General features: G+C 35.1%; 4 protein-coding genes across 5 annotated transcripts in view; 1 reads left to right on the plus strand and 3 right to left on the minus strand.

The window, feature by feature from the left end:
* Nucleotides 1–22,394, minus strand: part of LOC105333767 (ribonuclease H2 subunit B) — a 122,653-nt gene that overhangs the window by 38,512 nt on the left and 61,747 nt on the right. The window lies entirely within an intron of this gene.
* Nucleotides 1,885–7,295, minus strand: LOC105319535 (programmed cell death protein 10). Of its 2 annotated transcripts, none has more exons than XM_034471527.2 (8): nucleotides 7,196–7,295; nucleotides 5,911–6,051; nucleotides 5,537–5,590; nucleotides 5,313–5,439; nucleotides 4,832–4,958; nucleotides 4,337–4,424; nucleotides 2,823–2,908; nucleotides 1,885–2,484 (listed from the first exon to the last, which is right to left on the minus strand). In XM_034471527.2, the coding sequence occupies exons 2-8, from the start codon at nucleotides 5,986–5,988 to the stop codon at nucleotides 2,400–2,402; spliced, it is 645 nt and encodes a 214-aa protein (XP_034327418.1). In that variant the 5' UTR covers nucleotides 5,989–6,051; nucleotides 7,196–7,295; the 3' UTR covers nucleotides 1,885–2,399. The 2 variants fall into 2 exon arrangements, with proteins under 2 accessions (XP_034327418.1, XP_034327419.1); XM_034471528.2 differs by having other exon boundaries at nucleotides 7,058–7,197.
* Nucleotides 8,625–16,263, minus strand: LOC105319536 (von Willebrand factor A domain-containing protein 8). Its single transcript, XM_034471522.2, has 5 exons — nucleotides 16,099–16,263; nucleotides 14,672–14,924; nucleotides 10,184–14,445; nucleotides 9,970–10,096; nucleotides 8,625–9,785 (listed from the first exon to the last, which is right to left on the minus strand). Exons 1-5 carry the CDS (start codon nucleotides 16,147–16,149, stop codon nucleotides 8,806–8,808), a joined length of 5,673 nt encoding a protein of 1,890 aa, XP_034327413.2. The 5' UTR covers nucleotides 16,150–16,263; the 3' UTR covers nucleotides 8,625–8,805.
* LOC105319537 (monocarboxylate transporter 13) lies at nucleotides 18,620–22,308 on the plus strand. Its single transcript, XM_011417121.4, has 6 exons — nucleotides 18,620–18,885; nucleotides 19,774–19,976; nucleotides 20,080–20,223; nucleotides 20,416–20,562; nucleotides 20,664–21,662; nucleotides 22,131–22,308. The coding sequence occupies exons 2-6, from the start codon at nucleotides 19,808–19,810 to the stop codon at nucleotides 22,232–22,234; spliced, it is 1,563 nt and encodes a 520-aa protein (XP_011415423.4). The 5' UTR covers nucleotides 18,620–18,885; nucleotides 19,774–19,807; the 3' UTR covers nucleotides 22,235–22,308.

The raw sequence follows: 22,394 nt of genomic DNA on the forward strand, positions 1-22,394 counted from the left end.
TTCTCGTATCGAATTCATTCAAGGATCAAAGAACGTGTCGGACATTTGCATTAATTTCGAAAGAATCCTACGAGTGAAGGATATTGTTTATATTTACCTTTTTCCAGCATCTTTATATTCTTACTATCTTGCTATTTTGTTGAATCGTATCAACGTTCATTCATGTGGCAAGTCGTTAAACAACTTAATCGAATATACGTAAACGATTTTCATATACACAAAAAGAAATGTCAGTTCAAAAAATAATAGCAAATGGATAGCGGTCTTTTATTTAGAAGTTCTAAGTTAAAGGAAAAAAATAAAAATATAACAAAAACCGTAAAGTTAACGAGGTTAATAGACATGTTACTGTTTATGAATTTTAATGTTAGAAGTTTTGGGCTATATCTGAAAAAGTAACACTGTACCCCGTGTTCTAAATGAAATATCGGGGGTATCTCTTGAATAAAGAGGCCTATGGGCCACATTGCTCACATAAGGTACGTTTTAATGGCAGGTCAATTTTTCATGGTATAAAATTCTACAGCTTCAATACACCAGTTTATGTTTTATATCATTTAAAAAATTATCGCCCTTGTTTATTTTCGCTGAGGAATTTTCACTATATGTTGGGAACCAGGTCGTGATGTCGGTGTGATAAGCTGTTAAAAGAAAACCTGCTGATTAATGCGACGAATTACTTATTTATATGTACTATTCAATATAAGGAGAAACGGCGATTTGTCAACAATTTGCATTTGTGTTGGATCTTAGCATGTGCGTAGTATTAATGGATTAAGTGTCCAAGGATGAATAGAAAAAAACAGTTACTGTGTCTGTCAACCTCTCCGAAAACAAATGGAACACGGATATATTGTAAATAAACCGATACGTTTGGGGTCAATTGCGCAGTTACTGTAAAACAGGACAGGTGTTGTGACAACCAATAGTTATAATTGAGGTTTTCTTTGTTACTTTAAATTCTTGTCTCTGTAGGGCACAGAGAACAGCAAATTTGATGACTACCAACTTAATAAGAATAAGATGATTAAGACCCACAAGGACAGAATCTGTCAACATGTAATTTATACATTAATCATATAAATGCCTTTTCAAAATACTTAGTCTTGTCCTCAACATGAAGAAAAAAAGAGAGAAAAAGCCCTGATTGGAATATTTATTTCTTCATCATTTTCATTTCATCTTGCAAGAATCTAGTAATTATAATGATTTTTTTTTTTTTGCAAAAAGAAAATAACTTTCAGATAAATGTATACACATGATAAAATATTTGGAATATAACATGAGGATGAATATGACAAACGATGGCGAAAACTAATTTTCTGTCTCTAGAAAGCATACATCTAGTAAATATAACATTGAATATTACCTTTGAATACACAATTCTCAATATACTTCCAATTTTTCATATTAGTGAATACTCATCATATTAGTAGGAATTAGAATACATCTATGCTCATTTCTGACAAAACTCAACAACCTAGCTGTTCACAAATTCTCACCACAACCAGATTTTGTCAAATCTTTAAAAAGCTCCATTTTTCTGTCCACTTTATGGGTGATAACAGTGAGATACACAGGAGCGGTGCTATGGTAACATCAGTGGAATGTGTTATGCATTGGAAGTAAATGATATGTACAGAGGGGCAATCTATTTGAAAAAGAGGCATCTCAAGATAACTGATTGGTAGCACCAGAGACATTACCAACGATAAATTACTGTCATTAATCAGAGAATAATATGTGCAAATTCAACAAAGAAAGATATTAGAAGTACTTACAAATGAAGCTTTAGTCTACTTAACACAATCACGATAGTGGAAAACTGCAAGTCTACATAGCAGTAACAAAGCTTTATGAATACAGTAACAGCGTTTTTTTTAATATCATATGAAATGTTTGTTAATACATAAATCAATACAATATGGTATCTTTGTCTTCTCTTATATGATAAAACTTGAACTTATACATGTACTTGTACACCATGATTCGAAATTTCTCTTGACCTAAGGGACGCCAATAAACTTTATAATTAGCTGTTACCACACTAATCAAATGTAATTTTATATGCTCAAGAAGTATGAAAATGTGCTAACATGACTTAATCAGTTGTTATTATATCAATCCAATATGTTCGATTCTCAAGAAGTATGAACATGTGCTATGCGTATGATCTTCAACCCCATCATTGTAAATATTTGTGCAAATTTATATTATAAAACATATATGAAGTTTTTCTGATAAAAAACATATAATAATATGTATCAATCTAAAGAAACAAAATGTGGAAACTCTCATCGGCTTCCTTGCGTGCATTAGACATCAGTAAGATTTTGTGGACAGTGTTCCTGGCGGTAACCTTGAGAATCGGCCATATTTTGTTCTTCAGACAACTACAACTAACAACATTCTTGTTTTACAGTTCTCAAAATTAAATTGGTTTGGTAGATCAGGTAGTTTGCGCTGATAAATACACTCTGGTTCCTGAAAGTGAAAAGGAAAAGCGATTCAAAAATAAGGGACAAAAGAGCAATGGGACCTTTTTCTTAAGTGCTTAACTTTCAATAATTATGTAACAGTGGATATATCTGAAGGAGGAAAAAATCAGTGAAAGAAACAAAATTTGAAGAGAAAAAAATGATATCATGGATGACCCTGTATCTACAATCTTTCACTGATTTTTTGCTATATCACTTATTTAAACCGATAAGGAAAAATACATATCTATAAATATAGTCATATATTTTTATCACAAGAATATTTTTGTGCACTGAATAATTTAGAACAATCTGGAGATGTTTTAGGTCATAACTAGATCTTACTGGTTTGTGTCTCGGAAAAACTCTTTTAACATGTTGCTGAATTTTTTGGAATAGCGGACAAACTCTTTTTTCCTGTCTTCAAGGATCTGAAAGAAAAAATCTTCTGTAAACAACTTGACCAAAATAAGTATGTACTATAGTTGCTATAATTCACTTTTGGCATATTGATTAAAGAGTCAGTTAAATTCAAAATGAACTACAAAGTAATTGTCTTCCTTTAATGATTGTGATATGGCCTTTGCCAGTTAAGCTTTGGGTGTCCTTTTCATGGACTGAAAAGTGTCAATTTAAATATTTGATAGAGGTGACGATTTTACCGTACGCATTGATTAAATTCTTAGATAAGAACAAAACTTTCAGACTCATGATTGCTGAATGGAAAAGAATGAACCATGAGTGAGTGTAAACATGAATAATTTGTTCAAATTGAAATGCAGCCAGGGATTCATTTTTCTTATGATCCTGGGACCATGTCTATTCAGTACTGGTATATGTACATACTTGCCATATTCCCAAACTCAGATAAACAAGATTCGGCAAAATTCTGCTAATGGTAAAAAAATACCTTTCTGGCACTAAAATTGTATTATGGATGTTTGAGAGAAAAGTTATCAGCATTTGGAAAGTGATATTAAAAGTACTATACATTTTAACACATGCAGAATATGAAGCAAATATCTATCATCAGATAAATTAATAAAAAGATTTAAAAGTAAATTCAATAACTCTGAGTTTCTAAAAGAAATTGGTTTTGTAGAATATATTTCACTATTGCTGTGCTGGACCTATACCATCCTACCCAAACAGGTGGCCTCAAGACCCTTAACTTCAGTACATTTGCCATTTCCTCCTTGTTTTAACAATCTCCTTTCATGCACATTTGTAATATGCTTCCCAAACCCAGTCAATAATTGTGTTGAATATGTGAAGATTTTTATTTTTCCAAACAATTCTGTCTTTCAATGGATCATAACTAAATTTAAAAGAATTCTGAAGTTCTATTGACTTAATTCAAATTATTTGCATAAAAAAAATTACAAAACATTTCGATTTATTAAAAAAAGCAATATCTTTTAATAAGACAGAGACCTTCCCTAACAAAACAATACAAATATCAGCAGACGATGGTATATATATATGAAGAGTGCATAGTTCAACAGAGGGAGGTGCAGCATAAGATGGAAGAGCCACTTACCAGAAGTTTCTGTTGTGTGTATACAACAATGAAGTCAGTATAGATTTAATTACCAACTGAACTTATATTGATATTGAAGTTAAAAATTATAAAATTATATTAATTATCGGAATTAAGAGGTTGGATAAGTTAAAATACTATTAAGTATTAATGACTGAAAAAGTAAAGTAACAAAAAAATAAATTGGTTAAAATATTATTAAGTATTAATGAATGAAAAAGTAAAGTAACAAAAAAATAAATCGGTTGTTAATGGCATCAGTTGAAGCAGAGAGCTGTGGTCACTGACAATAAATTGATCTAGTCACATGACTTCTTACCTGCTTACTACCGTTGTCTGCCGCAGGTACTTCAGCAATCACTCTGTTCACAGCATCAAGTAAACGTTTTATAGCACTGGCAATCTCTCTACAAATTAATCATAAAATGAGTGCAAGTGGAATCTAAAGCTTTTATATGACTTATAAAATATGTATATAGGTTTAAAAATCTATTGAAGAGAGAAAACATTTTTAAGATTGCACTATGCCATATATGTATGCAACTACTGCTTTAATGCTATAATGTAACAATATCAAAATAAAATTACTTAAAATGTAAGTACAATCAAACTTCGTATCTCAAACTAGATTGGACTGTTTAAAAACTTCAAGATATCCTAGCATTAAAGGGTAAAATAGTTAAAAAATAAGAGGTTGGGACTTGTAAGTCACCTCGACATACCCATGTATTCGAGATATCAGTGTTCAAGATACATGTATCAAGGTTCAACTGTACAAGAGGAATAGTATCGTATAACTGATATTTGACTTTACTTGATTGTTTCTAGGAACTGTTTTCTGTCATAAATCTGTTCTGGAATTCGACTAAGAATCTTCTTCAAAGCTGTGGCACATTTATTCAGTTCTTGGAATGTGGGCTCCTGTCTGGAGATGCGAAGCTCTGGAAAGAGGCAATAAAACAAAGATGCATACAATTCATGACTTAACTCCTTGATTTTGTTTTAGATGAAGAACTAGTCTATGCTAAAATAGAATCATTTAGCATGAAATGCATGCTTTGTAAGCATAACATATTTTTCATAATTATCTAGTTTTTCCTTTCTTCCTGATTATTTCAATCGAGAAAAAAAAATCACGCAGAAATTATCAGTTATTTTGCACTATAACAATCTTTTAAAATTGCAAGAAATGACTTAATTTATGCAATTTAAAAGTTCAGACAATTGATTCATTTTTGGAAAATTTCAACATGCCAAAACACAAACATATAAACAATATGTATTGTATAAATTACCTTCACAATCTTGTGATCCACCTAATCGTAACAAGGTCTCACAAAGATCAAATTTGTCATGTATTTCAGCCTTCTTTAAGACTCCCTTCACATAATCATACGCAAAACCAGGTAATGTGTTGTCAACCTGAAACAGAAATGAAATAGATGATTCGGAAATATTTCTCATTTGTCTTTGGTTCATAAGAAATGCAACAGAATTAAAACATTGTTCAAGAACCAACCTTTGTAAAGGCTGCTCTCAGTGTCTGGGCTGCAGAAACATCTTTCTTCTCCAACTATGGGACACAAAAACAAGTGTTATAAAGACCACAATTGTATTTCCAAAAGATTCCCTTTTGTATTATTATCATACATTCATGAATGCATGACAGTCATATTAATCATAATTTACTTATATTTTGTTATTTAAAGAAAAAATTATCAAATACAATTTCCTGTACCAGCATTAAACACTTCACTATACAGAGTTTAGATGTATGTCTCATATGGATTGACTGGTAGTTGATATAATGATCTGTTTATTGGTCAACCCATAAAATGTGACAATTCTTTGATGATAATTATGTCATTGAAAATAATTTTGTGAAAGCTGTACCCTTTCTAACACTGGCCCTAGTACAACATCGACAATCATTTTGGCATATAGATTTTTATTGCTGTCTCCCATGGTCATCGTTTGATGAAACTCAGCCGATGAAAATAGAATGTCTTAGTGCCACATCAGGAGAAACTTGGCCTGGAAAAAAAACAATGAACAAAAGTGCGATTAGTTGATTACATAATAATATATGCTTGGTCAGTACGAAAGTCAATGAAGTGCACAGTTTAAAACGTTTTAAGTATTTTTTTAAAATATATGATTTACAGGTACCAATTTCTGAAATAAAAATATTTGTGTAAATGAAAAAATAAATGAAAGCAATAAGAGCATATTGAGTGTAATATCTCGACTCATCACAATTTCTTTAAATCTATAAAAAGACTCCAAATCGAAAAAGATATGCTTACAAATAATTATTTTAATACTTTGTATAATTCATCAAACACTGTTTATAAAATATAGAGGCATGTGATGTATTAACCAGGTTGGCATCAATCTCCCAAATGGGATATAATAGTCTGTTTAGGATAGCCCCATGGGAAATAATTTGAAGTGCAAAAAATTAAACTTTTTGATCTTGTAATTTTTTAAATAAATCCGCATAAACTTATATCAAATGCAACAACTTTTGGTTAGCAAGTTTTTCTAAATTCCCTTACTTTGTCAGATTGATTCCCAAGAAGTTTTGGATATACTGACAGACCAATCTCTGCAACAATGAGGGTTACCAAAAAAATGTTAACCAAAAGTTCACTGTTGTTACATTTCATATGATCTAATGCAGATTTGACTGATGTTTTGGCAAAATAAAAAATTTCTAATTTTTGCACTTCAAAATTTAAATATTTAAATTTAATAAAAATTTATTATATCCTAAACAGTCTATTATGTCCCATTTGGGAGAGTGGTCCAACAACCTGTTTTTTTTTTTATAACAAAACTTGGCATTCAGTCTCATTCTCTTATTGTGGATCACAAAAAACAATAAAAACTACCAGTCAGTGAATGCTTATTACAGACATGTTTCGATCTGCCAATAAATCAAGACCTAAATGTTAAAATCTAATGACCACACCTACCAAGGTAAATTTCTTTGATCGTCCATTGAACATGATCAAAGAACACGGTCGTATATACATACCGAATAAAAGTCCAGCTAGATTGGACAACATGCAGACACGTGTTTCAATTTACTTTTTCTATTCTAACACCGAATAAACCATTAAACGTAACGACAAGTAAACAAGGAAATTGAAAATAGAATTATAAGTTGGAATACCTGTCAACAAAACTAGATCCTCGTTGGTATTTTACCTCCGATAGCAGGAGAGTTCCACTGTGTTTTTTTATCAGAGGCGCACTCGATTGGGACCCATCTTGAAGCAGACGGGTTGGACATTATTTGTCTCAATCAAGTGTAATATACCGCAAATTACCACAGTTGCGAATTTTTCAAAATTTAAAAACTAATTTAAAAAATAAGAGTGGAGTATACCTAAGTGTATAATAATATACCGACTTGAATAAACATGGAAGAAGAGGTATTAATTAAAGGCGGGTGTATACAAAATATGTTTCTGTGATAAAAATTATTTTTAAAACTACATGTATTTTGTATACTTTCATACCATAGAAACAAGTGCCCGTGGGTAGGAAAGCCTTTACGAATGAAATTCAAAGTGTCAACATTACAATAGAGAGGGTCTGCGCTTCACATTTTTGTCCGGCAGAGTCAGTTCATGCGCGGATCAAGAATATATTTCCCTTTAAAAAAAAGGGGGGGGGGGGGGGTCCGAGGGATATCTATGTTTGCCGGGGGGGGGGGGGGGGGATGCCTATTTTCGTCAATTTTACTGCGTAAATTTACAAGCTTTAAATTTTCCATCGAGTGGGGGGAGGGGGTGTGTCCCCCTATAGAGCCGAATCCAGGGTTCAATCATTAAAAGTTTATGGCCGTGTATAAAAAATATATATCTGTAGTACAATGTTCAATTGTTTTCAGGAAATTAATAGCAGTACGTAATTTGAAGTCCATATTAGATTAGATGAGGTTTTTACAATTACTAGTATCTGGGATATACCACAGTACGCTCATTTGTATTTTGGAGTTCAAGACAGATTAGTAAAGATTTTTTTTTTTTAAATTTATATAAGTAATGGGAAGACACACCAAGATATGGAGTAACAATGTTAAAATGTTTTATATTTTTCACCTTATTAAAATGATAAATTGGGTGGTTTTATACAAAATATTTCGCAACGTCTAAGCGCTTTCGTTGCTTTGTTGGTCATGTCTTTCGTTGCTTCGTTGGTTATGTCTTTCCACAAATTTATTTAAAAACTAAATTTGTTATAAATTAAATTTTTAAATAAATTTATGGAAAGACAGTTAGCATGGCTGGCCTTGGGTTTCCGACGATTTTAGGTCTCTAGATCTCTATAAAACCAGTTAACACATTAATGATTTTCTGATCTACATATACTTCTACAGCTAATATGTAATTTCAAAATGCAGAATACAGATCTGCTATGGTGATCGCATATACCCATATCTCTTCTTAAATCTTAAAATATCTAAAACAGAGTTCTTTTTCGTAAGATTGTAATAAAGTTAAACCTATTCATTACTCTCTTTATTTTTGCCAAGCATTTTACTACGCAATCATTGTATATTGCTTTCAAAAACAAAACATCAAATTACATCCCTTAAATGTTTATTGTTTATTGATTGTGAACAGTCATTTCATAAAAAAACAAACGTGTGAATAAGCATAACTTAGTAATACGTTAATATGATATGTATACTAGTACACAATAGTCCAGGTATACAGTTATATTAACGGTAAAATTATGAAAATTGTACTTCCATGCATATAAAATTAACCTTCATCATCTACCGGATAGCATGGTAGATGTAAATATTTGTTGCAAGATCTGCGGTAAATTTTTAGTGTCCAAACAAATGAAGGCGTGGCCTGTAGGAAGTTGCTTGATCAGCTGGCTGGCTTGGTCCTCCAAGGAACCAATGAAAACCACATACGCGTTCACTTTCTCGTTTTTCTTAAGAATTTCCCCGAATTTTCTGGGAGAAATTCCATATCGATCAAAGTTAGCGTCACTAAGAATGATCAGGAAATGTTCATCTGCTTCTTCTTTGGCGAGTTCGTCGGAAGCATGCTGGGTCGCCATTAAAGTCGTGTCACCGCTAAGGCAGAACTGGGAATGCGCGTGCATGGTCTTTATAACAATAAGGCGCTCTTTATTGTTCGTGGGGACTTTATCTTTGTCAACCAACACCACCTTGTGATCCTCCCCTGAATGCCCGTATATATCGTACTTGAATTTTTCCTCGTACTTTTCTAATGCCTCCATCATCATAAGTGTAGCCTCCATTTCGCGATTCATCCTCCCGTCATACCCGTTAAATCGATACATACTTCCGGATACATCAACCAACAAGCGTATTCTTTTCGGTTTTTCCTGAGGTGTGCCAAGTTCGGGGTCTTTCTCTCCTCGTCTTTTATAAATAGATTTCTCACCCGTAATTCCTTCAATCAGTTTTGAATCATCCAAGTCCCCGTATGCTTGATTTTTCAACCACTGCCTCTCTTTACCCTTTGCTTGAAGGCTGTCTAGAATTACTCGCAAGGATGAAACCTGGTTTCTGACAGCTTTTGAAAACTCTTCGTACACATCCGCGTCATATTCGCTCATGTTAATTTCCCTGAGCCTCTCTTTGAATGCTTTTTGCGCCATATCCCTCGCAGCCTCTCTGACGTGCTCCGGCACTGCGTCCTTCTCGTGTTGAGGTACTTGGTAAACCTTGTGTCCAGCATCAAGTCGATACGGTCCTCCAATTCCACCGAGTCCTACAATTCACACCCAAAATTTTAAAATTCACGGGAGCAAAGCAACCTAACGCAAAATGTTAAGACATTGGCAATGTCAACCGACTACATATTAAACTACTCAATACAGATACTAATATCTGCATACCTCCTGCTAAACAATATACTATACGAAAATTAAACGTGTATTAAATCATTTGCATACCTGCAGTGTTGCTACCACCTGTACCACCTGCCCAGGTGTTTCCACCATGATGCGGAGCATTCTTAGGGTCAATTTTCCCGTGCTTCGGACCTTCTGCTTTTCGACCACTTTCTCTTTCTTTCGTAATCTGAATAAATAAAGGTAACATTAAACATTCATTCCAAGGTTATTATACCTCGGTATTTTAGTCAAAAACTGAACAAATGTACTTTACCTGAAGTGGTCTACCATCATCCAGTCCCATCATGTTTTTCCATTCTCCCAGTGACCGCTGTAAATTGACCAACGCTGTCTCCCACGTACGAATACAACCCCCAACGTCGACAGTCACCAATCCATCCTCACTCATTGGAGCCACGAACAGGTGCGAGTCCGCTATGGAGGACATCCAGGACAAATATGGCGACTGTCTAGTAGCAGGAGGGACTGGGATATAACGTAGCATATGGTTTACTGGGTCAATGACCTCTAGGTATCCACTGACATCTCGTGCTCTCTCTGCGTTTGTCAAAGCAGATTCAGGAACCTTCCATTTAGGTAGTCCCTCTACTATCTGACCAGAATCCGGTAAACAGACTATTTGAGATCGTTTTGTTGGATTAACATTTGGCTTGGGTGTGGACGATCCAAACAATCCGAAGGTAGGTGTGTTGACAATTTCTTGAGCCTGTGACTTATTTTCTGGTAATGGCTCTCTTGGAGAACTGTACACTTCAACATCTGACGAGTCAGGGAATCCTTTCAAGACAGACACGTAAGAATCACGCAGGACTGACGTTCTGTTTGGTCCCGCGTTTTCATTCCTCAGAGAAAGGTTGAGCTGTTCGTCACTCAGTGGGACCGACGATAGACCACGTACCAATGATCTGTCGCCACTCTCACTTATAGGATACAGTAGAAAAGAATTGTCATCCGCCATTTGTACTAAGAACTTTTCATCCTTGTCGTTACTGAGGAGCCACTGGTCCGCGCCTGCTTGGTGTGCCTGCTTGATTACAAGGGGAACATCAACAGAATGAGCATATTTTCCTGTGACTGCCACAATGTTGTCACCGCCTTCCTTGTAGAAGAGAATTGTCCCCTTGGCGTCGGGAAGAGTGCTTGGGCACATTCTGTAAGGGTTCACAGTTTGTGAAGCAGAGGCTGGAAATCGTCTCTTTTCTGTGGGTATTTCCGGCAGTGCTCGAGATGAAAGCCGGCATACGTCACCCGTTTTAAAGTTGACAACCAAGACCGAGTTGGTTACTTCCTCATGAAGGAACACATTTGAATCAAGAGGTTCGGCTAAAGGAGCGATTCGAACACGCGGGCGATATGAGCCAGATGTTGATGGAAACATATCATAAAGGTCAAGGACGCTACAAGTTGATAGTTTTGGATTGACCGAAAACAAACCAATAGGATTAGCCGTTACAATGTGAATAATGTCAAACTTGCCAGCAGCCTGGTTCGATGCCTTGGTGACGGCCACATCACTGATAATATTTGTTTCGTGCATGGGAATGTTCCAATAAGATTCCTGCTCAGTAAAAAGTGACGCTCGGGCGGTGTTTTTCTCCATGGCTACAGACTGAGGAAATACTTCCAATGGTCCTTTGATGACTATTTCGCTAGTTTCAACAGGTAAACTCATCATAGCTGTTCTCCTTTTTTGCTCAGGTCTCTGAATAGACCAACTGCCAGTTTTACTGAGTGGAGGAAGAGGAAATTCCTTCGCAAGATTGACTTCCGCTTGGGATACACCATAGGGTATTCCGTGCTTATGCATTGTTTTAATAATGGTCTCTTGCAGCTCCTTACTGTACGCGTCGAAGTCAAATACATTTTTTACTACTTTTCGAAGACCATCATTGGGATATTTCTCCATATGTTTGACAATATTAACGACCTCTCTGGTTGAATAGGGATAGGAGATCAAACCTTGATCTGCCATGCTGCGGAGTTCTCCAAAGGCATTTACTAATTTCTCCAGGACGTTCCTTGGCACATTTGGACCATATTGCTGTAACATTGACATTTCCGATTCCATGTCGGGATTCAGAATTGCGTGGCAACTGAAGATGTCCCCCATTGCTCCAAAAAAGTCATTTCCGAGGAAGGGAAAACCAGGTCTGTTTGCCAATACAATCATCCTGAAGTCTGGGTGACCGACGATTGTGTTATCTAGAGAGACGTGCCCAGATTTATGGGACACAATACGTCTTCCATCTGCTAAATGCATCTCGCCGGACTCAATCAGAGTCTTCAGGATACAAGTCACGTGTGTGGGTGCTTTATCTGCTTCATCAACAACTAAGACATGGCCCATTTTCACTGCCCTCACCAATGGCGAGTCTTCGTAAACAATGACTCCATCTTTAACTGTCGGCTGCAATGTCAGGGTTTGAACTGTGGTATCTCTATGTAATTGGATGTATTCGCGGGGTTTATTCATCAAATGAAGAAAACGGTCGACAATTTTATTCTTTCCAACACCTTGATTTCCAACTAACAGCAGGTGTTCCCCTAATAGGAAATCTTTCAACATATCTTCCATGACAGCTAGATGCTGGGGATTTTCGTAAAAAAGTACGTCTGGTACTTTTGTCTTATTTCCTGGATTGAAAACCGGTACCTGGGTATTTCCTATTGTTAGCATTCCATCCTTCACTGAACACGTGATGAGATGGTCTGGGTTGTTGTTTGTATCCACATCAGCTTTAGGCGTTACTTTTATGTCGGCCGCTTCCATAGTCTGCTCCAAACTATCCCGTGGTAGTTTAGGTAGGAAACTTGACATGCAAGCCTTCTGGATTATTCCGTGTAGATCTTTTGAGGGGAAACTTGCTAAACGTTTGGCAATTCGAATTAACTGTCGAGTGGAGAGAGACGCAGCAATTGACGTCATAGCGGGATCAGTGGACTTGCGGAGCTCATGTACAAACTTCAACAGTTTGTCCATATTGGGACATTTCTGAACGACTTTTGTTACAACGTCTACTTCTTCCTTTAACGACAATGGTCTCAGATGGTGAAAAAGGAACATCGTCAACATTTCAGGTGTCATCCATTGTTGGGAGGCACTTCCGGGGACAGGTGGTTCTGACAATGCAATGATTCGAAAAGCAGGATGGATGGGGAAAACTTTACGCTCTTTCATATCTTCATCGGTCATTTCGCTGTTGGCTTTTATTTGTTCATACCGGTCGTGTCTCAATAGCCGCGTACCATCAAACAGCTGGAGCTCTCTGTCGTGAATAAGACGATGAAGGACCGCAAATGAGCCTTGGTTGATACGATGAAGACCGTCGAGGACTGCCAGACGCCCGTTCAGAGCGGCCTCAACAAGAGGTGACATCATCCAGGTTGTGTCGCCATTAGGCTCGGTAATGCGCTTCTGGAGAAGGTCCCTCGAGGTCATGTCTTGGTAAAGCATGATGGGTTCCAATTCGTATCCTAACAGCTGAGCAAACTTTTCAACTAGAATACTTTTGCCACAACCTCGGGCGCCAATGACACAAAAATCGTGAGCTGCATGCGTTTGCATAAGTTCAACCAGAACTGAGTTGTGATATGGAGTAGGTATAAACGATTCATTTTCCATGTTAGTTTCTAGACATCCTTTCAGTACATCAAATGTCTTTGATTTGTCTGTTTCAACAGAGACAAGACCTTGATCCCTGTTTTTAACTGATACGATCTGACCTTTATTTATATATTTATCTTTGTGCTGCAACTTGAAAGTCTTCAAAAGATTTTGGACTGAAGACACACCTTCTTTGTTAAGAATAACAGAATATGGGTACAGCTTGTCTATGACATCAGTTACCTCCAAATTTGGATTTGTTTGCAACATTTTTACTGCACCTGATATGTTAGAGATGGGAAAATCAGGTAAACCCAAAGTGGATGACTCCTGAGAATTAACTGCTGTCCCAAATGACAAAATTTGTGAGAGTTTTGCAACTGGGATTCCTGAAAACTCTTCTTGAAGATATTCAAGCTGCTCTTTAAATGGCAAGGCATTAATATCTCGAGACTGAAACCGAGATCTCAATGGTGGATCAAGTGCGTTTCCACGATATCGAGGAACAGGATGACCAAGGGCAATAACTCTAAAATTTTCATTTACTCTTACCAACTTTAATGCATCTAATTCCTCTTTTGAATGATCATCCAATAATTTATCATATCTTTCTGCTGACATTAAAAATCTACCATCATCTAATTGCATCTCTCGATTTTCTAAAAGATTATTCAATATAGGCAAAACATTTCTCTCTGCCTTTTCAATGCCTTCTAATACCAGCACTCTCCCTTCGATGGCAGCCTTAACAGCCGGCTGATCATGGTAATACGCAGTGCCGGACACAATTTCTCGTCGCTGTTTGATATCTGTTTCTGTTGTGTCTCTGGACAGAGAGACATACTCCACTTCTCTCTTTGTCAGCTCTAAATACATCATGGCCACCTGTCTTCTTAATGGACCTGGCCCTCCTGCAAGTGAACAAGTTTTATTTTGTTAGTTTAAACTAGAAACACACTAGCTATTCATATGAAATTCATGTTCTAGTCTATATAGTGTAATTTTTAAAATGTTTTGATCAGAGAAGCTTCAATCATTTTATAATGTACTTTTGGAGTTTTAATCATTAATAATAATTCAATTGTATAATTTTTTTACTTAATTACATGAGTTTTAAACTGATGAAGTTTTACCTACCAATTAGGAACACGTCCTGTTTGAGGCCATCTTTTTGCATGATCCATTTTAGATGATGCAGGACAGACTGTGGTGGCGTGTCTTGTAAGTACTTCACTGGCACCACCTCCACATTTCTCGGTGGTCTCACTGTTACTGTAATGTCGCCTATTGACACCTGTTCAGTACCATTTTTGGCCTGATTAGAACACCGGCGAATGGTGAGGAAGTAATCATTCCTCTCGGGACCATTCTTCAAGATGTTTTTAAGCACCTGTTGAATGTAGAAGAAAATTAGACTTAAGATAGATACATCATATTACTTAATATTACAATAAAATTTTAATGTAATATGTACCTTATACAAACAGTTCAGTCTGTGAGCATAATCTTGAGAATATATGTATGTACATGTATTACTATGAGTATATGCCAACTGCATTTAGTTGAATGTCTGATCTTTTCATTTTCAATTAATTTTCACAAACATTAAAGCAATATGAGCTGCATTTTCATGTTGAAATATTTTTTTACAAAAATGTCATTTTCTACTAAAAATAATGACAAAAGATATAATTTTTTTTTAATTTGTTAGCCATATTTTTGTGGGAAAAGCCATTTAGAAGTATTAATTGAAGCAAAATTGAATTATTGTCGTCCTGTACAAAAATTGATCCGCTATATATTTCTCAGAAGAGAAATCTTTCTTCTGACAAAAATTGTTGGTTTTTTCAAATCTTATTTATCATAATAGTTTAAGTTACATGCAGATTTATCATACTAACAGGTTTTTGCAGCAAAAAAAAAAATCTAAAAAATACAGCTCATATTGCTTTAAGTAAATGGTTACAACGAATACAACATGTACATTTGTACAAAGGTTAATATTTTGTTTAACTTTTCAATATTTTTTGATATCTCAGGGTACAAATGGTACTCATTGCCTAACATGAAAAAAAATCATCAAAGTGACAGAAAGGATAACATGATACAGGATATAGCATATAAAATATAGTCGTTTCTGTTAAATGCACTATCTTAGAATAATCTTAATATTCAGAATTTGTCAATCTTCCGAGGACACTTTTAACTAAATATATAATGTGATTAACTTTAAGTAAAAGTCTAACATACACATACTTGCACAATGGATACATTGACTACATGTAGCTGTTAAATGAATGTAAATGAAGTTTATAACTAACATTTTTTAACTTGATCATTATCAGATCATACAATATATAAAGATATCAACGAAGAATATAACTCTTTTATTTTAAGATGAATCATAAAATCAAACAACACATACATTACATCTATACGTAAAGTGAAATATTTGCAAGATTTAATTGAAATGTGTACATGTGTGGCATTATATAACATCGTTCGAATTGCCTTCACATTCATTCTAAGAATTATTATTACGATATAAAAACTAATGCCCTTACCTGCAATCGAGAATTTGAGCGGTTTCCGCTCATCCGTCTGATCCAGGACATAGATTTAGTCTGTCCTGATTTATCACATCGTTAAGTCAGAAACTGGGACGGCAAAGATACTTTCAAGTTCAAAGTCTACCTTTCTCACAGGGCGCAGACATGTTTGTTTCTCTATCGATTCCCGATCCCGACCTTCTATTTTGATTATTTTAACCCGAGCAAGACATTATAATCAGGCACGTAGCATCGTTTTTGAAAGTGGGGGGGGGGGGGGGGCAGACTCATCCAAAAATTCTTGACAAGCCAAAAAAAAAAAAAAACAACGAAAATGTTAAGTTTTCAAAATTCTCAAAATCCTATTCCGGGGGGGGGGGGGGGGGGGGGCGTAGTATATAACTTCAATTTCACTCCTCATTTCCTTATTTTCATATCAATTTTTTACATACTCCCAAAAAAGTGGGGGGGGGGGGGGGGGCAACTCCATGATACTGCAATTTCTTATATGTAAATATTCAAAAAATTGTTGTTGCGAGAAAAAGTGGGGGCAGGCCCCCCCCCCCTCCCCCCACTGCCCCACCCCCCCCCCCCCCCCTGATGCTACGTGCCTGATAATAGTTGTTTTCACTTACCAGAAGCGAATAGTTTTCTTTGCATGGTCTCAAACAGTCTGATTTTAATCACCCCTTCTCCTTACACTCGTCCCTGACGAGAGAGAGAAAGAGAGAGAGAGAGAGAGACTGGGTCTCAAATACATGTACATGGTCTCAATCAAGTTTTCAATGTTAACTTGGCCCTGTATTCCGTCGCTGAATATTTTAGGTCTGGACCACAGGCATTTGTTTTTGTAATAAAAGTGTACCAAGTAGTATAACATAATCACACTTATTATAATGTACTTTGGATTAAGTTTTATCGTAGAAACAAGTGTCTTTGGTCAGTACGGGGCTGATTACAGAATCATAAAAATACAATATAGTATTGTCTATCGCTGGGAAATTCAAAAATTACATGAAACTTTTAGTTTAATAATTCTGTTTTCTTAATTATTTCACTATTTTATTCATTCTACATTAGTTATGCTTGATATCATTAATTTTTCGAAATGCTGACCAAGATTATCTCTGCGAAACAAACTGATGATCATCAATTTTATTTTCTGTTCGTCAACAGTGGACATATTCTACTTATAAATACTAATATATAAATTAATTGATGGGTATATATTTGTTGCTAAATTGTATTGCAATCTTTTAGGCAAAAATTCGAATTGAAATTATGTTTGATAAAGTCGACGGTTTCGAGAAATTCTACAACAGGTGATGCAAATTATTACACAAATATAACTACACTTACATGTATCAAAATTTAACTCTTACAATCAAATTTTGTAATACAATATAATACTTCAAATATCCTTATGAAACAGTTTGCAAAAATATATTCGTGTTTCTTGATATATGAAAACGGTATGAACTCTTCTAGCTAACAAAAAGTATCGTTAATTTTGGATGAATTTTCTTTGAAAAATATCGGGGATTTTTTATTTCACTGTAATCGGGGAATACCAGTTTCGGCTATTGTATAAAATTGATTACAATGTAAGTGCTTCATCAAAAATGTGCTCTTTGTCATCGGTTATAAAAACAATTCTTAAATACGCAAAATTATCTTGTAGGAACATGTGGATATCTAAATATTGTACTTAGATTGAGATTTTAAAAAAACTTAAAAATTAATACAATTTAATGATTCTTTATACAATATTATTAATTCTTGCTATATTCCAGGAGAATGCAAACACTTAAGCCTCCGACAAGAATTCGTAAAATTAAAGATGCAACAGTACGTGTAATATATGATTAATTAATTCATTCATTCTTGCATCGTCCTACATCACAAATTCGGGTGGGATTGAGGTATGTTTGAGAAAATAATCTCTTTTTAGACTTAGTAGTTCAGAGTTTTAATCTTCTTTTTTTTTAATATAATATTAAAGGCGAATCTGGTGGAATATATTCCATAAATGTCAAGTTACGGAACACCGGCCATGCAGGCGATAAATCTATAGAATAAATGTCAAGGCAGATAAATCAAGCAAATTCAGATAAATGGTCATGTTGTATTTATATAGATTGAATAATGTAACAATCTTTTCATATCGCGCATGAATGATTAAGGTGGTGTTAGACATCTATTGATATTTATATGAATAAAAGTACTTTTTTTATTTGGAGAGGTAAAGCTTGCAAAACCCCCACCGGGATTTGAACTAATTACCTACAGATTCAAAGTAACCCTCTAACCCACTTCGCTACGCTGTTAGTTACGAAAATTGATTAAGAAACTACTCATATAATTTCACTTTATTTTTTCGATATTTATTTCAATAAACAATACGTCACAACATGGAAGTGTCCGATACCATCTTTCATCAGATATGCGTCAGAGCTTTTACATCTTGTGTTTCATATAAATGGTGAATAAAATCTGCCAAATTAATATACACACAAAGATTGTTTACTTCTAAAAATTCACTGAATTGTATGGTAAAAAAAGCATGCATTGCATCGATCCTTGTAACAGTCATTGCCTCAGACGAACAAAATAAAAATAAAGATATTTATGACCAAATTCGTTGATATCGATCTACTGCGAGAGTTTTTAGTTTTATGATATACCATAGCTTTATCTGTTACACAGTGATCAAGTTAATTTACAGATCATGAATGTGTGCCAGTTGTGAATTTCATACAGAGCACGATATACGAAAAGTGTTCGGATAGTGCCAAAAGGAAGGTGAGAAAAATGCTTACATTTACATTAGTTTCATAATTGAAATTTTTCTAAAAATATATTTCATAATTTTTTTGCATGTGAATAAACCTCTATACTTCAAACCGGAGAAATTTCAATCGATAATGCTTTTATGTAGATGATGTGCATGTATTGTTAAAGAAATTATCTTCGATGACGTTTAAAATTTCGGGGTTTTTTGGGTTTTTTTTTTATTTCTAAGTGCAAGCGCTTTTTAGTAGTGTCTTATTATAATATCTTTTCATCAACGCCATCTTTATCGATTATGTGCTTTTAAATACTTTCTAATCTCTATAGACCTTAATTCTTATTAAAATTAATTTTCAATCAGCATGCCTTAGCCATTCCGTACCTTATCTATTTGTGTTAAAAGGTCTCTACTCTGTAGATAAAATCTAAAATCCAATCCTTAGATTTGGATTGCTCAACTTACGATTTTCCTGTCAAACCATGCGCGGATCTAAAAAGGGGTTTGGGCCTGGAAAATTGATATTCCTTCAGACTTTCTTAGACTTTTACATAGTAAAATTACCAAAATTATGCCTGAGACACCCCCCCCCCCCCCCTGTAAACATAAATACCGATAACCCTCGGACCCCCCCCCCCCCCCCCATGAAAAAATTCACATTCCGCGCATGCACACTACATGTATATAACATCAACTATTTATTTCTAAAAAAGATATGAATTATAAGACCTGCAGTTGTAGTAATCTTTGTCGGTACTTAAAATCAAGTTTAACCTAAATATTTGATGTATATTTTCAAAAATGAAAAACCACACTTTTGATTTGTCCATGTTCATTGAGAATTAAAAATTGTTAATTAGTAAAAAAAAAAAAAAACCAAAACAATATTGTCTGTATTGTAGTAAAGAGGTACCATGCGTATGGCAAATTTTGAAAATGGCAACGAAAAATGCAGAAAAGAGTGATGAAGATCTTAAAGAGAAAAGTCGGGCTATCATCAAACACTTCAAGAGGTCTAGTGATCTAGATTCCTCGCACTACTCGAAGGCTGAAAAGAGACGAGGGCATCCGATAGACAAGGGTTACGCTTGGGTTGTTTTAGTGGGTAAATACAATATTATGTAGATACAAACTCTTCTATTTCTTTCATCTTTCATCCCATGTCAATCTTATATAATTCATGTGTATCTAACTAAACTTTTTTCAAGCTTGTTGTGTTGCCGTTTTTCTCATCACTGGAACCTTCAAATCTTTTGGGGTTTTGTACGTCGAACTTATCACAGTGTTTCATAGCAACGCAACAATGACATCCGTCGTTCAAGGATTACTTATATTCATGTATAGTTTTGGATGTAAGTAAAATATGATTTCATACATACAAAACTTCTAAATCAAAGACAACGATTGTATTGGCAAAGTGAAAATGCCATATTAATGCCATCATTGAAATGATAAAGATTATCACGTATTAAGCTATATAACTAAATTTGTTTCATCTTTGTGAATGTCTGATGCAATTTGACTTCATTATCTTGGTTTTGTAGCGGTGTTTGTTTGTCTCTTTGGTCTGCGATTGTTTCCATCTCGTACATGGGTCATCATTGGCGGTATCTTCTACTTCTTTGGATTTCTTACAAGCAGCTTTGCAGAATCGGTGGAATTCTTATTCTTCAGCTACAGTTGTTTAATTGGTATGAATGTACAAGTATATTCCGATATATTCTACACCATTTTCTGATGAACATTTGTAAGTATGAGTAAGTTCCAGTGATTTATTTTTGTTCCTTTGTAGGTGCAGGGATGGCGCTTTCATTTTCTCCCATTGTAGTCACTGTGGGGACATACTTTGATGAGAAAAAAGGGTTTGCGAGTGGACTACTAATGTCAAGTGGAAGTCTAGGTGCTCTGGTGATGGCTCCATTTTTACGGGTACTGTTAAACCTGTATTCGGTTGAAGGTGCTCTCTTAATAATAGCGGCTGTTGCCAGTCACATCATTGCTTGTGGGCTGTTGCTCCGTCCTACTCCATTTTACACAGGAAAGAGAAACAAAGCTAGCTATGAGTCCGATTGTTCATCCACAGAGGAACAAGGGCCGTTAGTAGATTCTCTGACCAGGGACAGCGATCAATTTGATCGACTCTATTCATCTGATCCCAACATTGTTCTTAAGAAAGGGCATTTTCAGCAAGTGGATTGCCCAAAACGGAGAACGAGTAATGAAGTCGTTTCTGTGTTTCAGTCAAATGACTCCAAAGAGTGTAGTCTGAATTTTGAACGTCAGGGGTCAGCTGTAGTGAATTCCACAGTTGGTAGGAAAAGGATATTTAACATCAAGATATTCAAAAACACGTCGTATTTACGACTCTTGTTTGCATACACTATTGGCTCTTTAGGCACTTCTCTCCCACAAGGCTATTTACCTGCATTTGCAATGGAACAAGGAACAGACAGAACAGACGCCGCCTGGCTTATAACCATCAGCAGCTTTGCCGACTTATTAGGACGAATTACCATCGGTTGGATCTCCGACAAAAAACGGATCAAGAGTATTTATTTGATTGCCATCAGTATGGTTGTTAGTGGTGTTGTTCAGTGTTTATCTCCCTTTTACAAAAATTATTTGAGTCTCGTGTTCTTTAGCATGGTCTATGGGTTCTTTTCAAACTTTATATCAGCCCTGTATTTCCCCGTATTGCTGGACATTCTGGGAGTTGACGATTTCCGGTGCGCTCTCAGTGTTTTGTACGTTGGCTATGGTATCATTAGCGGCTGCGCTGCGCCATTTATCGGTGAGTGTTCAAGTCAGTAATTCACAGAATCATTGAAAGGCCTTTCACATGCATTTTACGTGCTTGTGGGCTGTTGCCGCTTCAATTCACATTATCATTGAAAGGCCTTTCAAATGCATTTTATGTTTTCTGATAAAACTTCATTTCTTGATATTAAAAAAAATACGCTGTAATTAAACCAACTTTCAAACAAAGTTCATTGTCGGACTGTTTCAGTCCCATTTTCTTCTTGCGTTGTTTGTAATAAATATCTGGTGTGTGATATATTCTCGTGCATTTCATAGAACACAAACTAAATATTACCAATTACGAAGATATAAACACGCCAATTCAAAAAATGATTTTTAGATGATATTTTAAAAATTGGGGTTTAAAATAATTCAAATGAATATTCAACAATTTCAATTGTTATTTAAATGATTCAAATCCATCAAAAAATCTGAATTCCCTGCACTTTTTTGATTACAGGTGACATAAAGGACAAGTCCGGAACCTATGTAACGTGCTTTTATCTGTTTGGGGCAGCTCATATTATCTCCTCGGCTGTATTATTTTCTGAACGTTTGTCATGAAGATTATATATGAATGGAAATACCGGGTATATATATTTTTTAATTAAATGGTCAGTTTTGTAATTTATTTTGTACGTGGAATAAAATTATGAATAAAAATAAAATGCAAGTTTCTTGAGTTATCTCAATTTACTCAATGAAGGATCAATAAGTTTGGTTC

This window comes from Magallana gigas, chromosome 8, assembly GCF_963853765.1.
Source record: "Magallana gigas chromosome 8, xbMagGiga1.1, whole genome shotgun sequence".
NCBI classification, from domain to species: domain Eukaryota; kingdom Metazoa; phylum Mollusca; class Bivalvia; order Ostreida; family Ostreidae; genus Magallana; species Magallana gigas.

Excerpts from the sequence above, each read along its gene's own strand:
- LOC105319535 (XM_034471527.2), bottom strand. The coding sequence starts at position 5,988 with ATGACCATGGGAGACAGCAATAAAAATCTATATGCCAAAATGATTGTC. Across the intron at positions 5,440-5,536 it reads TGAGAGCAGCCTTTACAAAG|GTTGACAACACATTACCTGG; the intron begins GTTGGTTCTTGA and ends TTTCTGTTTCAG. Across the intron at positions 2,909-4,336 it reads CAGACAACGGTAGTAAGCAG|ATCCTTGAAGACAGGAAAAA; the intron begins GTAAGAAGTCAT and ends TTTTTCTTTCAG.
- LOC105319536 (XM_034471522.2), bottom strand. The coding sequence starts at position 16,149 with ATGTCCTGGATCAGACGGATGAGCGGAAACCGCTCAAATTCTCGATTG. Across the intron at positions 14,925-16,098 it reads GCTCAAATTCTCGATTGCAG|GTGCTTAAAAACATCTTGAA; the intron begins GTAAGGGCATTA and ends TACATTCAACAG. Across the intron at positions 9,786-9,969 it reads AGGTGGTAGCAACACTGCAG|GACTCGGTGGAATTGGAGGA; the intron begins GTATGCAAATGA and ends TGTGAATTGTAG.
- LOC105319537 (XM_011417121.4), top strand. The coding sequence starts at position 19,808 with ATGGCAACGAAAAATGCAGAAAAGAGTGATGAAGATCTTAAAGAGAAA. Across the intron at positions 20,224-20,415 it reads ATTCATGTATAGTTTTGGAT|CGGTGTTTGTTTGTCTCTTT; the intron begins GTAAGTAAAATA and ends TTGGTTTTGTAG. Across the intron at positions 21,663-22,130 it reads CTGCGCTGCGCCATTTATCG|GTGACATAAAGGACAAGTCC; the intron begins GTGAGTGTTCAA and ends TTTTGATTACAG.